This window comes from Spinacia oleracea, chromosome 6 (assembly GCF_020520425.1).
Source record: "Spinacia oleracea cultivar Varoflay chromosome 6, BTI_SOV_V1, whole genome shotgun sequence".
Lineage (NCBI taxonomy): Eukaryota > Viridiplantae > Streptophyta > Magnoliopsida > Caryophyllales > Amaranthaceae > Spinacia > Spinacia oleracea.
Genome location: NC_079492.1, coordinates 150921828 through 150940066, shown reverse-complemented (window position 1 = coordinate 150940066; position 18239 = coordinate 150921828). Strand labels below are relative to the sequence as shown.

At 35.4% G+C, this 18239-nt stretch overlaps 3 protein-coding genes and 2 non-coding genes across 6 annotated transcripts; 3 read left to right on the top strand and 2 right to left on the bottom strand.

The window, feature by feature from the left end:
- The first annotated feature begins 424 nt into the window (after window positions 1–424).
- On the top strand, window positions 425–1595 carry LOC130462592 (auxin-responsive protein SAUR36-like). Its single transcript, XM_056831196.1, has one exon. It carries the CDS (start codon window positions 791–793, stop codon window positions 1325–1327), a length of 537 nt encoding a protein of 178 aa, XP_056687174.1. The 5' UTR covers window positions 425–790; the 3' UTR covers window positions 1328–1595.
- A 3021-nt stretch (window positions 1596–4616) lies between these two features.
- LOC110795232 (vacuolar-processing enzyme beta-isozyme) lies at window positions 4617–15636 on the bottom strand. Of its 2 annotated transcripts, none has more exons than XM_056833074.1 (12): window positions 15301–15636; window positions 11046–11908; window positions 10189–10341; window positions 9358–9931; window positions 9075–9239; window positions 7599–7755; window positions 7349–7434; window positions 7063–7262; window positions 6858–6906; window positions 6556–6765; window positions 5078–5284; window positions 4617–4943 (listed from the first exon to the last, which is right to left on the bottom strand). In XM_056833074.1, the coding sequence occupies exons 4-12, from the start codon at window positions 9706–9708 to the stop codon at window positions 4761–4763; spliced, it is 1608 nt and encodes a 535-aa protein (XP_056689052.1). In that variant the 5' UTR covers window positions 9709–9931; window positions 10189–10341; window positions 11046–11908; window positions 15301–15636; the 3' UTR covers window positions 4617–4760. The 2 variants fall into 2 exon arrangements, with proteins under 2 accessions (XP_056689052.1, XP_056689051.1); XM_056833073.1 differs by having other exon boundaries at window positions 15329–15636.
- LOC130463704 (uncharacterized) lies at window positions 10267–11862 on the bottom strand. Its single transcript, XM_056832920.1, has 3 exons — window positions 11597–11862; window positions 11046–11484; window positions 10267–10341 (listed from the first exon to the last, which is right to left on the bottom strand). Exons 1-3 carry the CDS (start codon window positions 11860–11862, stop codon window positions 10267–10269), a joined length of 780 nt encoding a protein of 259 aa, XP_056688898.1.
- TRNAN-GUU (transfer RNA asparagine (anticodon GUU)) lies at window positions 10389–10462 on the top strand. Its single transcript has one exon. It is a non-coding gene; the product is annotated as a tRNA-Asn (tRNA).
- Window positions 10647–10720, top strand: TRNAN-GUU (transfer RNA asparagine (anticodon GUU)). The gene has a single exon. It is a non-coding gene; the product is annotated as a tRNA-Asn (tRNA).
- Window positions 15637–18239: the final 2603 nt, after the last annotated feature.

Here is an 18239-nt window from a genome sequence, read left to right as displayed (position 1 = left end):
GTTCGTACTTTGGTATAACGTGTTGGTGTTATAGCCCTTTCTCTTTAATTACCAATCAAAAGAAACAAAAAATTGTCTATATACAATAATCCTATAATCTTTTGATTGGTAGTTTATGTTTTAGTACACTATGAAGCTTATTTTATGTGGCTAATGTCACAGTTGCTCTTGTAATTGTCCGTAGCATCAACAAAGTTACAAAGTACACCCAACGTTAGGCAGGGGGCACATCTTTGTTTAAGATATTTTTTTTACATTTTTAATTTGTTCCCTAATTTGTCGCTTTCCACCGAAATTTCCTTCCACTAATTACGTACCAAATAAACAAACAAATCTCAAACATAATTAACAAATTAAATATTAACAAAACCAAACAATATCTGACTAACACATTTTTCAAATTCCCCACCATTTATTACTCTTCTTCTTTACACATTTAAACAGACCTTAGACTTTGATCGTTATACCCACGAAGCATCATTCCTACAATTTATCAGCTGACTTTTAATATTTCCCCAATAAAATTAAAATAAATTACATCCATAAATATTTCCAGTATTTCATACTTATAAATCTCCTTCTAATCCGCAACTTTTATTTTCCAGCCTTCCCTTATTTTTGTATCTATCCTCTGTTTCAGACATTTTAACACCAAAACCACAAAACTATTACCAAAGAAAGGGTCTTTTGGCTCATTTCTCATAAACCCATTTCACAATACTATCTAATTTCACTAAATCGACTCCCGTTTCTGTTAATTGTTCTTGGATTATCAGCTAATCACGTCAAAATGATGATTAAAGGAAGAAACAGGGGATTCAAATTAGGCCGGAAACTAATCCGGGTTTTCAGATGGGTCGCTCGGAAAAGAATAAATTCAACCAAATACGAGAAGTTAGAAATGGGAACTGAACAAAGGAAGAGTAAGACAATTTCCAGATTATGCAAATGGGGGAAGAAGATTCAACGCGGGCTGTTCAACTCAGTTAAAACTAAAGGGTATGTTCGAGTTGGTCATAACTCGGCGTTGGACTCAAAACCGGTTCATGTACCAAAGGGACACCTGGCGGTACACGTGGAGGAACCAGAAGGTCACACGCGGCGAGTTCTGGTGCCGGTGTTGTTCCTCAACCATCCTCTGTTTGGGAAGTTGTTGGAAGAAGCTGAGAAATCGTATGGGTTTGATCATCCGGGTCAAATCACTATTCCATGTCCGATATCGGAGTTTGAGAACGTACAAACGAGGATCGCCGCCGGCGGTGGGAAATGCCGGCCACGATTTCACCGGCCAACTCATATTTCCGATGTCAAACATCTACTATTATGATATGATATGATATGATTGTTTTGTGAGTACGCTTATATTATAAATAGAGTAGATTATAGATTTTCGAGAAGTTAATCACCCCTTCCAAAATTATAAATTTTGTGATGATTATTGGGTGTTTAGTTATACTAGATTTCTCAATTTTTCTCTTTGTTTATTGTAATAATTTTCATTTTGGGTAGACTTAGGTGTTTGATATGGTGGAGCATCCTTTAGAGTTGTACAGAAGAGATGTTTCTAAGATAATGATGATGAATTTCTCTTGAAATTTTGTTTGTGTTGCCTTTTTTGTGTGTTCTCAATTGGTTTGATTTAATACATAAGTATTGATAATATGTGGAGTTAATGCCAATCAAGAATATTGATCTCATTAAATAAAGTTTTGGTTATTTGTGTAAAATACCTCAATTTGTGAAGTCTATGAATTGATGTATGCAGCAACATTCTCATGGCTTGAATTTGGATTATTTTTGCACAACATATTGTCATTTTACTTGTCCCACTTTGATAAAAAAAAATATTGAACAACATTTAGTAAGACGAGGCAAGTAAAATGAGATAGGTGGAGTATTATTTTCCAGGGCAATAATATATACAACCATTACATAGTTAAATAATCAATTACTACTACATTTCTTAATTTTGAATTACCTTTGAAAACATTATGTTTCCATCAATGTAATTAATATTTGATTTAACTAAATAACTAGTGTATGGCCCGGGCGATGCCCCGGTCGCTACATTGAATAGTTAAAATTTTAGATTTTTCTTGAGCTCAATATTTGACGAAATGCATGTATACCATAAAGTAAAAAACAACAATTAAGTTTGTCAGCTACAAAGACACACTACGTCATTTATCATACAAAGTAATTTTTCAATTAGATAATCTTACCATTTGTATAATTTTTTTCTAGTGGAACTAAGTGCTTCAAATTAATAACACCAAATTAGATATAAGCAGCCATGCAAGGTATTTCTATAGTTGATGCTTATGAGATTCATGACATCATGTTTCTTCATAGTTGTCCTAATTCTTTATATTTTTTTTCAAAATATTCCATAGAAAATAAAAAATCAAATAAAAATTTAGTTGGTTTAGACTTCATGTTAACATTTATTTATAAATTAATGTGAAGAAATAAACCACAATTGGTGGTTGGTTAAGATGGTAATGAGAAATATCATTCAGACATGAGGTCTAGAGTTCGAACCTCATTGTATTGATTTTTGGTTATCCATGACATGACATACCACTTGGTGACTGAATGATGTGACGCAAAGGGAAGAGCATTACGTGGCACATAGACGTTTTCCACAACGCTTTTTAATATATTAGTATAGATTTCATATTTAGCTAATATATAGATACGTAGTATATACTATGAATGATAGTAATATATACTTGAATGATTTGAAGATAATTGTCTTATTTTAAATAGAGTTAGACAATCCGAAGTAGCAAGCTCATAGAGCCTCATAATAGTGTGTAGTGGGGTACGGGTTGCTGTTGGATGCGTTAGAGAACAGAAATCAATGCAAAATCAGAGGTTGGTGTTTGTTTCTTTGGTGAATATACACACTTGTGTCTTGTGTCTTGTGGTGATAAATTTACATCAACACCCACCCTTATCAAAATTTGATTAGCTTCTTGTTCAAAGAATCATGATCTTTTATTGTAATTTGATTATAGCTTCTTGTTCAAAGAATCCATGGATGCAAAAGAGATGATTAAGAACGTAAACAAAGAATACAAAGATTTGACGTAATTCATAAGTAATGTGTTAGCTACTTCTCACGTACAAGAGAGGAAAACATTATTTTTCTTGGAGAAAGTTTTAGTAATTTTAAGATCCCGTGTTGGATTGTTCAAAGAGGAACTTAACCATTCAAGACATATTATAACATATTGTTTAGCTTGAGAAACGGGGTTACATTGTTAGTTAGATGCTTGGACATCTCTGTAAAAGTAACGACACCTGAAAACGGTTCCAGTGTTGGATTGTTTCAGTAATCTTGAGACCCTGTGTTGAATTGTTCAGAGAGGAACTTAACCAATTCAAGACATATTTTAACATATTGTTTAGCTTTGGAAACTGAGGTTTTACAATGTTAGTTAGATGCCTAATCAAAAACTATTTTCCTCTAAAACTCGAAAAATTATCAAGAACCTGCTCATCGTCACTGTCAATTACTTTTTATTTTATGGCTTTAAAAATTTTTAGATTGCAATGTAAACCAAATATTTATACCTAGAATAATCACGTTAATTCTAGAAACTAACGATAGAAAACTAAAATAAAAAAACAATACCAAACAACCCTTAAAGTCGCTGAGTATGGCCCGTTATCGACCCGAACAGCCCGATGTTGTTATTAAAAATAGGGGAATGATATGTCCAACGACCACATCTTCAGTTTGGCTTTGGCAGTTGACACGAGCTTCATTATTTCTCCCCTTTGTTCGGAGTTAACATATTTTTATTTTTGGGTTGCAATTGTTCGTTAGTTGTTGGTTGCCGTTAACTGACCCTGAATCGATTATAAAATCTCGAAGTCCACTTTCCTCACAATACATATCGAATATCAAATCTTATGTTCAGACCCACATCGGCCACATGTATAGTAGCAAATGATATTTTTAAGTTGCCAAATTATTACTCCTAGATTGTTTATTTACATAAAGAATCAAAATCTTCAGTTTTTGTCAATGATCAAACAATATTCAGATACATTGATACTCAACATGATTCTCATCGTCTTTTATAAGTTTTTAACTTCTTTTTTCTGTTCATAAATGTTCGAGATTTAGTATTGTGGAGGGCCATACCCTACATAAGATAGCATATTTGCCAACTACATGTAAAACTAGAGCCATGCCCTGCATAATATAGCATATATGCCAACTACATGTAAAACTAGAAAACACCCCTAAGACATCAACTTTCGCCTAATTTAGTCTGAATTTTCTAATTTCTGGTATAATCTGATGTTTCTGTGAGTGTTCTCTGATCTGATCTGATCTGGTCTAATCTAATAGCAATAAGCCTAATTTAGTCTGAATTTTCTAATTTCTGGTATAATCTGATGTTTCTGTGAGTGTTCTCTGATCTGATCTGATCTGGTCTAATCTAATAGCAATAAAAATAAGGTGAAGAGAACAAAGCCTTAGGAGGAGAAAAACAAGAAGCGGACTTGGACTAAATGTGGCAAGGGATCATAATCCACACATCCACACCCTTAAATTAAGTGCCAATCTTGGAAACAAATATAAACAACTGCATATTAACTAAGCACATAACACATCAGAGTAGTAATTTTCTGGACTGTAATACATCACTGTATTTAGTCTACTTGAACAACACATATAATACAGTAACATATTAGGATTTTGAACGTACTATGGCAGCTTAAAAGCCGATGATATTCATTAATTAAGCACTGAAACCATATAATGACGGATTCCACTGGCCTGAGTTGTACACACTGCAAGCTGCAACACAAGCTTCTTGCATCGCAGACTGCGAAACCTCGTTGTTGCAGATGTTAGCAAAGGCTCGCATATGTTTCATACCGTATTGAGTTAGGGATCCGCATTGCTCCTCAAACACTTGAACCTGAAGAAATGAAAAATCAAATGCAAGTTCCACTAAATATCCTTAAACAAATTGTAATTGTAATAAACTCATATCCTTAAACAAATTGTAATTGTAATAAACTAATTTAAAGGGTACATATATATGTTGTTTACCATTGATTTCAAGCAATCCCAATCATTCACAATCGGCATTCCTGGGGTTGGTTTTGCTCTTAGAACTGAAGGGCCATTGATTGGTCCAAACAAAATTTTTCCGATCAGGTCAATGCTGCTGTCGAGGTGACTTCTATGTTTTATTGTCTCGGTTATCTCTTTGAGGATTTTATGCTTCTCCTCTGGTTCCCCTTTTGATCTTTCATACTGCAAGTGAGCACAATAGAATTTCAGTCTAGTAAGGGAGCAGAGCCGTCTTAAACTCTTCCGAGGCCTTATACATATTCAAAACTTGGGCCCCAAAGTATGAATATATGATTCACAATAAATATATACTCTAAATTCGATCAACATAAAACAATACTCTTAAGATTTATACTTTCTTGGTTTGGGCCCCCATAAAATAAGAGGCCCTGTGCAGTAAGGCGGTTTGCACTCCCTCAAAAACGGGCCTGTAAGGGAGGGCCTATATATGTGAAGCGGTGAACTATGCTAGTTTGCTATCTATTACACAAAGTTGAAAACTAATTAGTTCTTTCTGTTCTTTTTGGTGCAAACAAAGTTGGAAACTAATTAGTAACAGACATGGATACATCTCAAACTTCAGAAGATTCAGTCTTGGCCAAGTTGTGTAGCATATATGATTTACAGTGTTTACGGTCTGGTTCGTACCTAGGTATTTACGGTGCAGCTTAAAAAAAAAACCGTATCCTTAGGGGTGAAAGGGTTGCATTGTTGATAACGCGTGTTTTAAGCCTCAAATTTGTAGGATACTAGAAGTAAAATAAAAATACCAAGTAAACATATGGGTAGAGTCGTCTTAAACTTTTCGGAGGCCTTATGCAGATTCAAAACTTGGGCCCCAAAGTATGAATATATGACTCACGATAAATATATACTCTAAATTCGATCAACAAAAACAATAAGATCTATATAAAGTGGGCTTTCTTGGTTTGGGGCCCCCATAAAATAAGAGGCCCTGTGAGGTAGGACTGTTTGCACTCCCTCGAAAAGAGGCCTGTAAGGGAGTGCCTGCATATGTGAAACGGTGAACTATGCTAGATTGCTATCTATTACACGAAGTTGGAAACTAATTAGTTTATTTTTTGTGTGGTGCAAACAAAGTTGGAAACTAATTAGTAACAGACATGGATACATCTCAAACTTTCAAAGATTGCCAAGTTAAGAACATTTAGCATATATTGATCCAAATGTAGTGTTAAGGGTACGGTGGTGCAGCTTAAAAAAAACCCGTATTCTTAGGGGTGAAAGGGTTGCATTGTTGAGAGCGCGTGTTTTAAGTCTCATGTTTCAAGGATACTAGAAGTAAAATAAAAATTCCAAGTAAATATATGCTGTACCACTGAGATAATGAGTACATGCACAATTGTTAAGTATCCGACAAGGTACTAAGTAAAAACATACAAATTGAGTGAAGAACAATGAAAAGAACAAAAAGCGGGCTTAGCTTAGCTTACCTTTTCCCAAAGGAAAACAATGTCTGCATCTCGCTGATTGACAACGCCTAACTTAATATCAATAGGCAATCTGTTAGGAGGAAGGTTGGCAGTGGCTGGATCGAAGCCATGATATAGATAGAGTTTCTCTGGTTTAATGCTTTTATTTCCATATTCCATAACATGTGATCCTGCTGTATAGGTGTTGTAATTTGAAGTTCTTTCCTTTACCTGCACATTCACCCAACATCAACAAAGAATACAGTTCCACTCATACAACAGAACTACAATCTTCTGCTTCAATGAGCTCCAATTAGCCTTACCTTGTCAATTTGTTGACTGATAGTTTCTTTCCTCAGATTGTGTGTCTCACTGCAGAACAAAATTTGTTCCACTTTCAGTTTATGCAGAATTCTTAATAAAGAACCAATGACGGAGATAATAATACGCACATACTGATCATGATTAACACTGAATTTAGAGGTTGTAATTAAGGTTTGTTAATTAAGCAATGGAATAGGAGATTACCTGTCTTCCATCCAGGCAATACTATACAAATCGCCCAAGCAAGTCATGAACTCTGGAGGTGGTGAAGGGTCCATACCAGGACAATAAGTGCCCCAGCTACTCTCTTCAGCATTTGATGCTGTTGTCACATATATGTTCAGATCTTCAGTCATCAACCCCTCGAAAACACTACCACTTTCACAAGCTTCAATATATATTACCTGGAAAACATGACTTCTGTTAGTTTGGCAACAACTTTACAAAGTCTATACGACGCTCATACTTCTAAACCAACACCCACACTGACCATTTCTTTGTAGCTTTTTAAAGCGTGTTTCTTCTTCAAAACCTCTATGAAGTCTTTACCATAAAGGAATGGCATATTAGGCATACCTGTACACAATTCCACCTTTTTTGGTCAGATTAGAAACCTTGATTGCATATACCGTTACAGGATGTTTGTTCAATATAGAACCAGCAAAACAAATGAATTGGTGCAAGATCGAACACAATACACTAAATATATACACAAGAGAGTTATATATATAAGCACTGACCTAGCACACCAGGACCTCCATGATCAGAGTAGTAAATAAAGATCCTGTCATTTGGTTTGCTATCAATGACCTTTCCACTGCCACCTTTTACAGCATTCTTGTTTCCAAGAAGCACTGCATACAAGTTCTCCGCTGTAACATGCTCTCCTGTATAATCCTGAAAATTAGATAATTGTCGATGAGTTATGTTACATGGACTCACATACTCACGTCAAATATAGGTATGTCTCACACTCTCACTGCCTCAGACTACTTCTTCAAAGATGATTATGTAACCATCAGGCCTCACACTCCTAAAACCCGGTACATTGAAATTGGAACATCTCACACATGGATGATAATGTACCACGTTTATTTGACTGATTTCTCGTTCTTTGTTTCTGAAGTTATCATAAACTACGAAATTCAACGAATGAGATGGAACATGAACAAAATTTCCTATTTTCTAAGAGCTAACAACTTTTACAGGTATAGTAAGTTGAAATTTTTGTAGAAACTGCATTTCCCTTAATTAGAACAGGAACATATACTACTGCATTTCCCTTGATCTTACAGGATTTCCCCAAACGAGAGATACGTTCTGATTTTTGTCACAAAATAATTCATCATTATACCAACACTCAAAAGTCCAAAGGCAAAGCTAGATCAATTACATTAATCCCATTTTATCTCCAAAAAAAGTGATGGTCCAATTAAGGTATAAGCCAACCAATGGACCAACTCAAAGGTCCAAAGGCAAAGCTAGATTAATTACATATATCTCCAAAAAAATTGGAAAAATTTATCATTATACCAACACTCAAAAGTCCAATGGAAAAGCTAGATCAATTACATTAATTCCATATATGTCCAAAAAAAATTGAAAAAGTGATGGTCCATTTAAGGTCTAAGCCAACTAAGTACTAATGGGCCAAGAAGGCGCAAGCCCGTTATCCTTCCACTGACAGGGGCGGGAGGTTTTCGTTGCTCTGTGAAACCAGCCTCACGCGGTCCCCTCCACTTTAGGGTCCATGAGAGTCATGCCTACGCCTGAACCACATGAACCAACTCCCAACTTGGATAGGGCGGGCCAGCCTTAAGCCAACCATGACCCGACCGAGATGGCTATGACCATGTCCCATCACATTAATGCCCCCATTTGGGTTACAAGCTCACATTACTAAGCTCGGCAATGAGTAACCACCCTATTAAGATATATTAAGTGCATAGAAGTATACAATATTTTCGATGTGGGACTTAAAGTCTACTCTGCTTTGTAAAATTTCTCAACTTCTCCATGCCTCCTTTTCTTTTTAATCACTCTATACATATGCAATCTCCTACCAAAACTAACAATTTGACAATTAAAATACCATGATTAAGAACAAATACTCAAAAACTATACACATGCTCATATAATTAAATTGATGAAAAAGATTCAAAAACAAGAAATCAAGCAAAAAAAGCTCATAAATGAAAGGTTAATTAATCAATTACCTTAGGCACACCAGCATAGACATCCTCACCATTGGGATGATTGATAATCACACCTTTCCTAGGATTAAGTGGATTATTAGCAATATCATCATACATAAAAACTACTATGTTCTCCTCCTTCAATCCTCCTCTTTTTAATATCTGATACGCATGACAAACATCTGCCTGCAACAAAAGAAGACACACCTCTAATTTTATTTTCCAATTTACCACCAAGAAATTAAACAACATCAAATGAGTGAATTGAAGAACAAATAATAGTTAGTTAGTGTCTAATATCTACCTGGTGTCTGTAATTACCAAACCCTTGAGAACCGGCAACTAAAAGAGCCCATGTAGTACCATCAACATCGGACTCGGCATCACCTGGTTTCTTCTGTTCCTGTTGTTGTTCTTCCTTATCAGTAGGCATGCGGATGTTGGACTCCCATCTCTTAGCTTCAGAAAGCCATGAAATTTGAAGAGAAAGAAGTGCTAACAGTGCAATAATTCTTGATGTGGAACTCATAGTTGCCATGAGAGAGGTGGAGGAAAACTTAGTGAAATAAAATGAGGAAATGAAGATGATGAAATTTTGGGGGTTTTGAAGGGTTGAGATAGAGAGAGAAAGAGGAAGAAGAGAGAGAAACGCCATGCAAAAGGAGGGATTGACACGTAAAAGAGGTGAACAAGGAGTCTAGGGAATGGAAATGTCCTGCGTGAAGCATGTGTTACTCTCGGAGTTACGCTTAGCAAAATTAAGTTGAGTATTTCTTTCTTTTACATCTCAAATTACAATTCAATTCTCTCTCTTCCTGCTATTAGCCCAAATTCCCTGCTTTCTCTTGTCTTACTTTTGCACATTGTTCTGTGTGATTCTGAAATGCAGGTTAGTAAAAAGAGGTTATAGATAGAACTCATAGAAGATTAAAAAGTAATCACCTCGTGTATAGAACATCATCTTTTTGTTCTTGTGTTAGACACTAGAGGTGGGCAATGGACCGAGTTAACCCGACACCGATCTAACCCGACTACCAAGCCTATATTAGGTCGGTCGTTAGATAAAACTTCAAGCCCAATGACCCATTTAACACAACTAATTTTTCAAATATATATAGGAAGGTTAATGGCCCACCTGGACCGGTGTGTCTCTCGAAATCCGACCCCATACTCGTGGCTGGATTGTGGAAAGTGAACTGACATAGCCCAGTTTCTATATCATCCGGCCATGCAACTCACCTACTAGCCTGCTTGGCTTGGTCAACTGACTCAACTGGTCACCTCTATCCTACAATAAATTACAAATAAAAAACGTTAGATATAATAAACCAAGAAGCTGGAATAGCTCAGTTGGTTAGAGCGTGTGGCTGTTAACCACAAGGTCGGAGGTTCGACCCCTCCTTCTAGCGCCAAACAAAACCTTTTTTCATGGCCCTGCAAATTCCTAAACCAAAAGAAATAGTGTGGTTCTCTGTTTCTTCTCAAAGAAACCATAAGACTGCAGCCTGCTCTCATATTTATTGACTGCAAATTTTCTTTATCCCCAAAATGAAGTAAAAAATTAAGTAAAAACATTCTAACATGACGTACAAAGCTGGAATAGCTCAGTTGGTTAGAGCGTGTGGCTGTTAACCACAAGGTCGGAGGTTCGAACCCTCCTTCTAGCGCGCCCAATTCATTTTTTGATTTTTTTTTTCAGGGCCATTCTCTGTATATACTCAAAGCAACCATCAACCTGCTCTTAAATTCAGTAACTGATATTGCTTTGTCCACAAAATGAAGGAAGCATTCAATCCAATAAAAGACATTCTAGCCTCACGTACAACTGTACAAGGCTCTAAATTATGTATGTTGCTTGCAAGCCTAATGATAAAGGCTGCTGAATTTCTGTTTCTATGAGGAGCAAAGTTAGCATGGTCTTTATTTTATCGTGTTTACAACAAAACAAGAAATTCAGTATCTTCCCCTCCATGAATTCCATCTCAATTTTACCTGAAACCATAGTGGAGGAATGCCCAAAACACTTCGTTGCAACGTAGGATCAAAAACATCAAAATGCACCCGGCACAAAGAGTGTAACAGGACCTGAGTTGGAACAGCAGGAAGGAGCACCGGAATAGCTTTAGCAGGAACTGTTTTAGCCAATTGCCGTGCCTTTCCAAGATGGGAATTTGCCACTGAAGCCATCTCAAAGACCGCATTACATAGCCCTTCACGGAAGTCCACAGTGATTCCAGTCTGAACCCCATCCTCAATCATCAGCCCGTGTTTGGATGCAACTTCGGAAGGGATATAGCCAAACAGTCGCTGGCGACTAGGCTTGGTTATTGGGCGGGGCGGGGCGGGGCGGGGCGGGGCGGGGCGAGGCGGGCATGGTATGGTAGAGACCTCAGCAACAAGGACAGGCCAGCAGCTTAACCAATATGAGAAGCTGCATGATCAGCTGCAGTAGAGTTAATACCCCCAGGTTGCAGTGTTGTGTACAAGATAGTGGATAGTGTGTCCTCAGAATATTTTTCTAGTTCTTCAATAGTCGATTTCACGGGGTTCCCTTTTTGCATCTTTTAGATCTTTTCAGCCAGGCCTTGCTTAATTTATGCTCTGATACAATGGATGAAAGAGATAGAGCAATAGGATGTTCAATCAACTTATCTGCATGAATTCTGTCTAATGCATCTTGCCACCAAAGAAGGCGCATTGGGCCAATCCTGGGATCAGAAACAACATCCATAGCTTTGGATGTTTCGACATTCAAGGCACCAAGTGCAAATGCAGCTCTCGAGGAGACAAAGGTAATTGTGGTAGTCATATAGCTTCTTACTTGTTGTACACAGCACCACTCATTGAACTTCGATCTGAAAAATACACACAATTGATAGGGAGATTAGCAAAGAAGTTATAAACTGATAACCACATTGCTGTGGAAAACAAACAGCAGAACAAGATCGATACTTCGTTCATTTCAGTCTAGAAGCGTACATCAATTCAGTAGAAAGAACGAATGCTACCACATAATCCTCGCAAGTTTTGGTGAATATACAATGTAATGAGTAGTTTGGTTCATAATGACTTTTCAACAATGTTCCCCTTATTCATTTCATTTCAATTTTCAGCAATGTCTTTTGTCTAGTTCATGTCAATGACTTTGAAACAAAGAAAATTGTTTGCACACAACACCAAATTTTCTAATTGAAACAATATGAAAAAAATGAACAATAAAGCGTAAGAAAGAGAGTGAAAGTAGAATTCCCCCATTCGATAAACAATCATGTATACAGGCAATATTCAAGTTCAGGTCTGTCATCTGTATATGGAGTCATATCAACATAAAAAAGCTTATCAAATGTGTTCAATGGCCAACAAAGTTTGAGACCCCCAATTTGAATAGTAAGTAAAGGTGCACCATGGTGATATAGAACACACTGGCTCAAGGTGGTTTGACTAGTACAGGAGCTAGCAATAATAAAGACACATGCATTTCTACTGATAAATCTCTGTTATTTATGAACATCTCTTTCAGCATTATCATGTCACAATTTGTGATCATAAATAAACACTATTAAGAGATTTATCAGTTTTCTTGAATAGTGTTGATTCTACATAAAGAGGTTCAAGTGAAGATATATCAAGGGGGGGCAAATGCACTTAGATTACTAAGAGACACTATGGAATTCAAAAATCCAAACACACCAGCTCGGTGTGGAACTCTTATCATCAAATACAGACAGAAGAAAGTCCCAGAAAACCTACTACAACTTCCAGCAATAATAATAAGCACACATGAACTTCTACTGCTCCGTGATAAATTTTATGTTATCCAGTAAACTTCTATCTCTTTAAACATAATCTATACCTAGTACTCTCCCTTTTACGCCACATCATCCACTCACCAAGTGTTATGGCATGTCATAGACAACCAAAACTAATGCAATGAGATTCGAACACAAGACCTCATGTGTAGAAGATAAGTTTCATTACCATCTTAACCAACCACCAATTGTGGTTTATTTATTCACATTAATTTATAAATAAATGTTAACATAAGTCTTAACACAACTAAATTTTTACATGACATTTTATTTTCTTTGGACTATTTTAAAAAAAGTAATGACAATTATAGCATTAAAACATGAAAAACATTGAAAAATTACTTAGCATGATAAATGACGTAGTGTGTCTTTGTAATTAACGAACCTCATGGATATTTTCACTTTATGAAATACATGTATTTTGGTCAAATATTGAGCTCAAGAAAAATCTAAAATCTTAAGTATTGAATGTAGCAACCGGGGCATCGCCCGGGCCACACACTAGTTTAAAAACCTAAACCATGTACACAATATTGCCATGTGTCATTGTATACCATATTGCCATGTGTCATTCTCTTTGTTCACCATTATTTTCCTTTTTCCCATTAACTTTTCCCCTTCCTGTGATGCCACTTCCTACGGTATCATCTATTCATCTCCCACCCCTTCCATCTTCTAGCTCCTTCAACCTTCAAAATTAATGCCCCATTCAATTCAAATATTCCTTCAACAATCAAATTAATCCCTCTATACAATTTATTTAATTCAGTTCTCATTTTTTGTCTCTTGAGTACAACTTAACCGTTTTCATAGTTTAATTGGAACTATTAATTGATTCATTAAGGGAAATGAATAAGAAACCATTAGCATTTTGACGGTTTCTTCTTTACTTTTAGCCATTTAAATCCAATTTTCTACATTCAATTTTGATTCGGTACATTTCTTTACTTTCATCTGTTGCCACAATTGATTTTAATTCTTCTATTGGGTTGTTTTTCAGGCAATTATATGAATTTGAAAAGGTGCAGCTAGCTCAACAAATACCGATCTTTTCGTCAATTTGGGCTTCAGACCTTCTTTAATATCTCCACTGACTTCTATATCAGGTTCAACTTCATACTTTAGTATATTTTAAGGGAAAATTTGCAACATCAGGTGGGTATATGATGAACAATGTATTTTTCTTTATTGGTTGTTTCGGATATTATACTTCGTATCTTTTTTAAATTGAGGTCTTGTATATTTGAATATTGGTTATTTGGTGGCTTTTAGAATTTTATTTAAAATTTCGCTAACATGTCAAGTTTTGTATCTGAAATGGGTTTAATTTTTATGAATTTATAATAGGGTATACGGTGAAGAAGAATGACAAAAACCATGGATTGGTGATTTAGTTTACTAAGCTGTAGGGGCTTCTCGGCCTCCTACGATGGCTAACTTCCTCTTTAATTGATCTGATTTCATTAGCTAACTTCCTATGCTGCCATTGTTGTGCAATATTGTTGATTAGCTACTAACTCCACTATAGCTACATTATGGGCATCGGGTACTTCTGCATCCATTGTCTCATTGCAAGATGATTTTTTTCCAGACGCCAGTTTAATTATTTTTTTATTTATTCGTCTTATAATTAATTTGGATATGTGAATTCATATCCTAAATTTTTACCCATTTTTCTTTTGAGGTAGTTAAATCCTCATAATCAATTTTTGTTTCTAATCCAATCAAGTTGGGAAATGCCGCAATTGCATCAAATCTTATAGCTACTACAAAGTCCTCACAATGTATAATATATGTACTTATATATGCTACTACGTATTTACATTGTTTAGCTTTGGCAAGTAACGTGTATAAACTACAAAGACTACTCTGTATTAGTGGAATTTAACCTTGAGGCTTAAGGAGTTCCATCTTTTGCTGTAAACATGTTAGTGGTAGTGGAACATGTTCTGCATGCCTATGTATAATACTCTCATGTTTCCTATAAATAGCCTGTTCATCGAACGGGCCAAAAAACTAGTCATGTCATAAATTGTGACCATAAATTAACATAATCTTACTAAATTCTCTTTTAATTGTGTGGACTCTACTTAAACAGCTTCAAGTGAAGATATATATCAGGGGAAAGTCATGCAATTAAATCACTAAGAAACATTATTGAATTCAAAATTCCAAAAATGGTATAGAATTCTCTAACTCACCAAAAAGTACAATTATTGCAAAAAACAATAACCTAAATTTCAAAGTCAAACATTCTACATAATTTCAAAGCATGTAGAGTTATGGACTGCCCAAAAATAAGTCATATTGAAAGAGGCATTTCATCAAACAGTTTCCGGGCATTCAAATGGTAACCCAATTTCAGTTCCAAAGAGTAACATTTTCAAGATGTAGTACACATGAGAAACATCAAACAAAAATTGAAAGCAATGGCATACATTTTGAAATTGCAATGGAAAATTTTACCGGGGAATGAGGAGTTTCAGCAAGGAATACCCTTCTGAGGTGATGATAGAGAGAGAAAAGGGTGTTAAGTTGAAAAAAAAGTTTTCAACTTTCACTCACAAATCTCAGCATTCAGCAATTTTTCTCTCTTCAAAAGTCATGAACAAGAATGAGGGAATTTGATTCAAAGACGCACACGCAGAAGAACACTGAAGTTCCGCAGACTATGCCCTATTGGCGATTTGGGTAATAAACCTGAACAATTTGGAAATATTTTTTGATGGATCATTCATAGAATCATAGAGCTGAGTTTAGGCTCCGGAACTGATTACAACCGGGTCATATTTGTTTATTCTTTTTTGTAGAAAGAAATACAAATGATAAACACGATTCGATCTCAGGTCTTAAGTACCGCACCTTCTAAAACTTCACCAACTAAGTTAGTTGACATCCACATCGGGTCCTAAATATGTTTATACTAGTTTAGGGCCCGTGCAACGCACGACTACTACTAAAAATTTATTATTTTAATAGTAACTAAAAGACTTGTGATATTAGGAAAACATGAAAGTAAAAGGATATATGAAAAAATATAACTTCAAAGTTGTGTAAAAAAAATATTCAAATGAACTAAATTTGCATTTATACAAAGTTAAAAATTATAGTCGTTTACTTGTATGTAGATCGATCTAACAACGTTAACCAAACCCGAATGACTCAATACTAATTTTCGAAAAGACCCGAGCATAACCGAGTTAGTCAAATACAACATATTTCGAATTGAGTAAAATCTTGATAAATAAACTTATATGTTAGTCTACTTACCATGTATTATTATTTTAATTAACATTCTTACTTACTAGTTACCATGTACTCCGTATTATATTATTAATAGTAGACTAACATTAGAAGTTCATTTATCAATATTTTTTATATTTCTTATCAGATTTAAATGTTATAATAATACATAAATAAAATTATATCATAAAGGAAAAAATAATATTGATTTAGCTTTCCTCCAATAATATATTATGCAGTACACATTTATGGTAATTATAATATATTTTTATCTTAGTTTCCTAAAAAAACGTAATGTAATTTATTATTATAAAGTAAAAAATAAAAAAATATTTTGGCGGGAAAAAATCGCACCGGGAAATGACACGTGTCATTACTGGTGTCTATTTTAGTATATAGTAATAGATAAGACTATAAGAGCATTCTACACTGTGTGGCTTTACGAATTTAAATGAAGATTTAGCTATAGTTGGGTCTTGAAAAAAGAATCATACGGAGTAACTTTATAAGTAAATTGACTTTACTAAATTGAATTAAACTAAGCTTTTCTGAACTTGAACAAAAAAGAACGGAGTCTAAGTGAGATCTTATTACTTGACCCAACAAGAAGTTTACAAGAGAGGAAAAATGTAGAGATGTCTCTACCCAACTTTCTAAAACAACAATTTATACACCCGCCCAAAGATCAAACAATAGGTGAATATTATTACAAAGACTGCAACCTCTCCAAATCAGATTGACTAATGTTCTTTTTTTAGCAGGTTCTTCACTATTTCCTTCACGCGCTAAAATGAAGCTTTTGGAAAGCGTGACCTTCTAAGAAGCTCAGGAGAGTTTGAGTGGGTGGGACTTGATCTCTTGCACTGTTTTATACACTCTTGTTATCTTGGAGTTACATAGAACATTATTCATCTCCTTTTCAATCATATAACTTATAATCACCACAAACAGAAACCATAACATGCTTCCTAAATTGCGGGCTTTATATCTTATGCGAGTCCAAGCCAACAGTTTGGGGAAACTATGTGGTTAGGCCCTCCTATCAAGCCTATCTTTAATCAACTTTATACCCTGAGAACTGTAATGTCTTTCGAAGAACAAATGCTTGTATGATCCAAAATTATAATCACAAATGACATATCTATCACTCTGACAGAATCCTATCGTGTGAAGTATGTACCTAGTTTACAACCTCTCGTGCATTATCAGTCATACAACACATCTGTATTCAGGGGACAATTGTGATGACTCCACACTAGCTTACACCAATGCAAAATTAGACTTGGGCTCAACTAGTTTAGAATACATTTGAGCAACTGAAAATTCACTATGGTTTAACAAAGCATTACCTAAGTTATGTGTCATGTTATATGTTTTCTTGCACATGTTCTTAAGAGCCCAACCAGCATAAACTGGAGCCTTCTACTCCTGCTAGTTTTGATCCTTGGTATACATCGTATGGACCTACTTCACCCAAGGGTTATCAGTTTTCTTAGCGACATGCCAAATCACTTTCCCCATAACTAACTTACTCCAAAGAATAATGTTCCCAACACCAAGTCCACATCTCTTTTTAGAGCTATACACTTATCCCAGCTAACGTATCCAGGTTTGAAATTAATATGCATTATGGCCCATACAAAAAGATCTGCAGATTGCATTCAACTTCTTAAAGACTATTTTAGGCAAAGATAAAATTTTGTGCCTAATACACATTGATGCTCAACAAACACAACATTCGCCAATTGCAATCGCCCCGCAAATAAAATATTTCTAAACATTTAAGTTTTCCGCACTTATGAGACCCCTAAGTACCTGAATAAGATGCCTCCACTACCGAAACCCAAAGCATTAGCCAATTCTCGCGTTTCACTATCTCTCATACCACAACCATATAAATACGACTTTATTTTTATTTGCTTAATTGCAAACATGTTGTGGCAGAACGCAATTTAAACCCCTGAATCAATATTTGTGCATAACTCTTTTCACCTTTACAAAATAAAACTAAATCATTCGCAAAACTTAAAAGTAGGACTAGTTACACAAGCCCAATCACCACGTTCGGCACCAATCACCACGTTCGGCCCCAATCATCACTGAACCAACAAGCAACTGGTATCATAAACCTTAT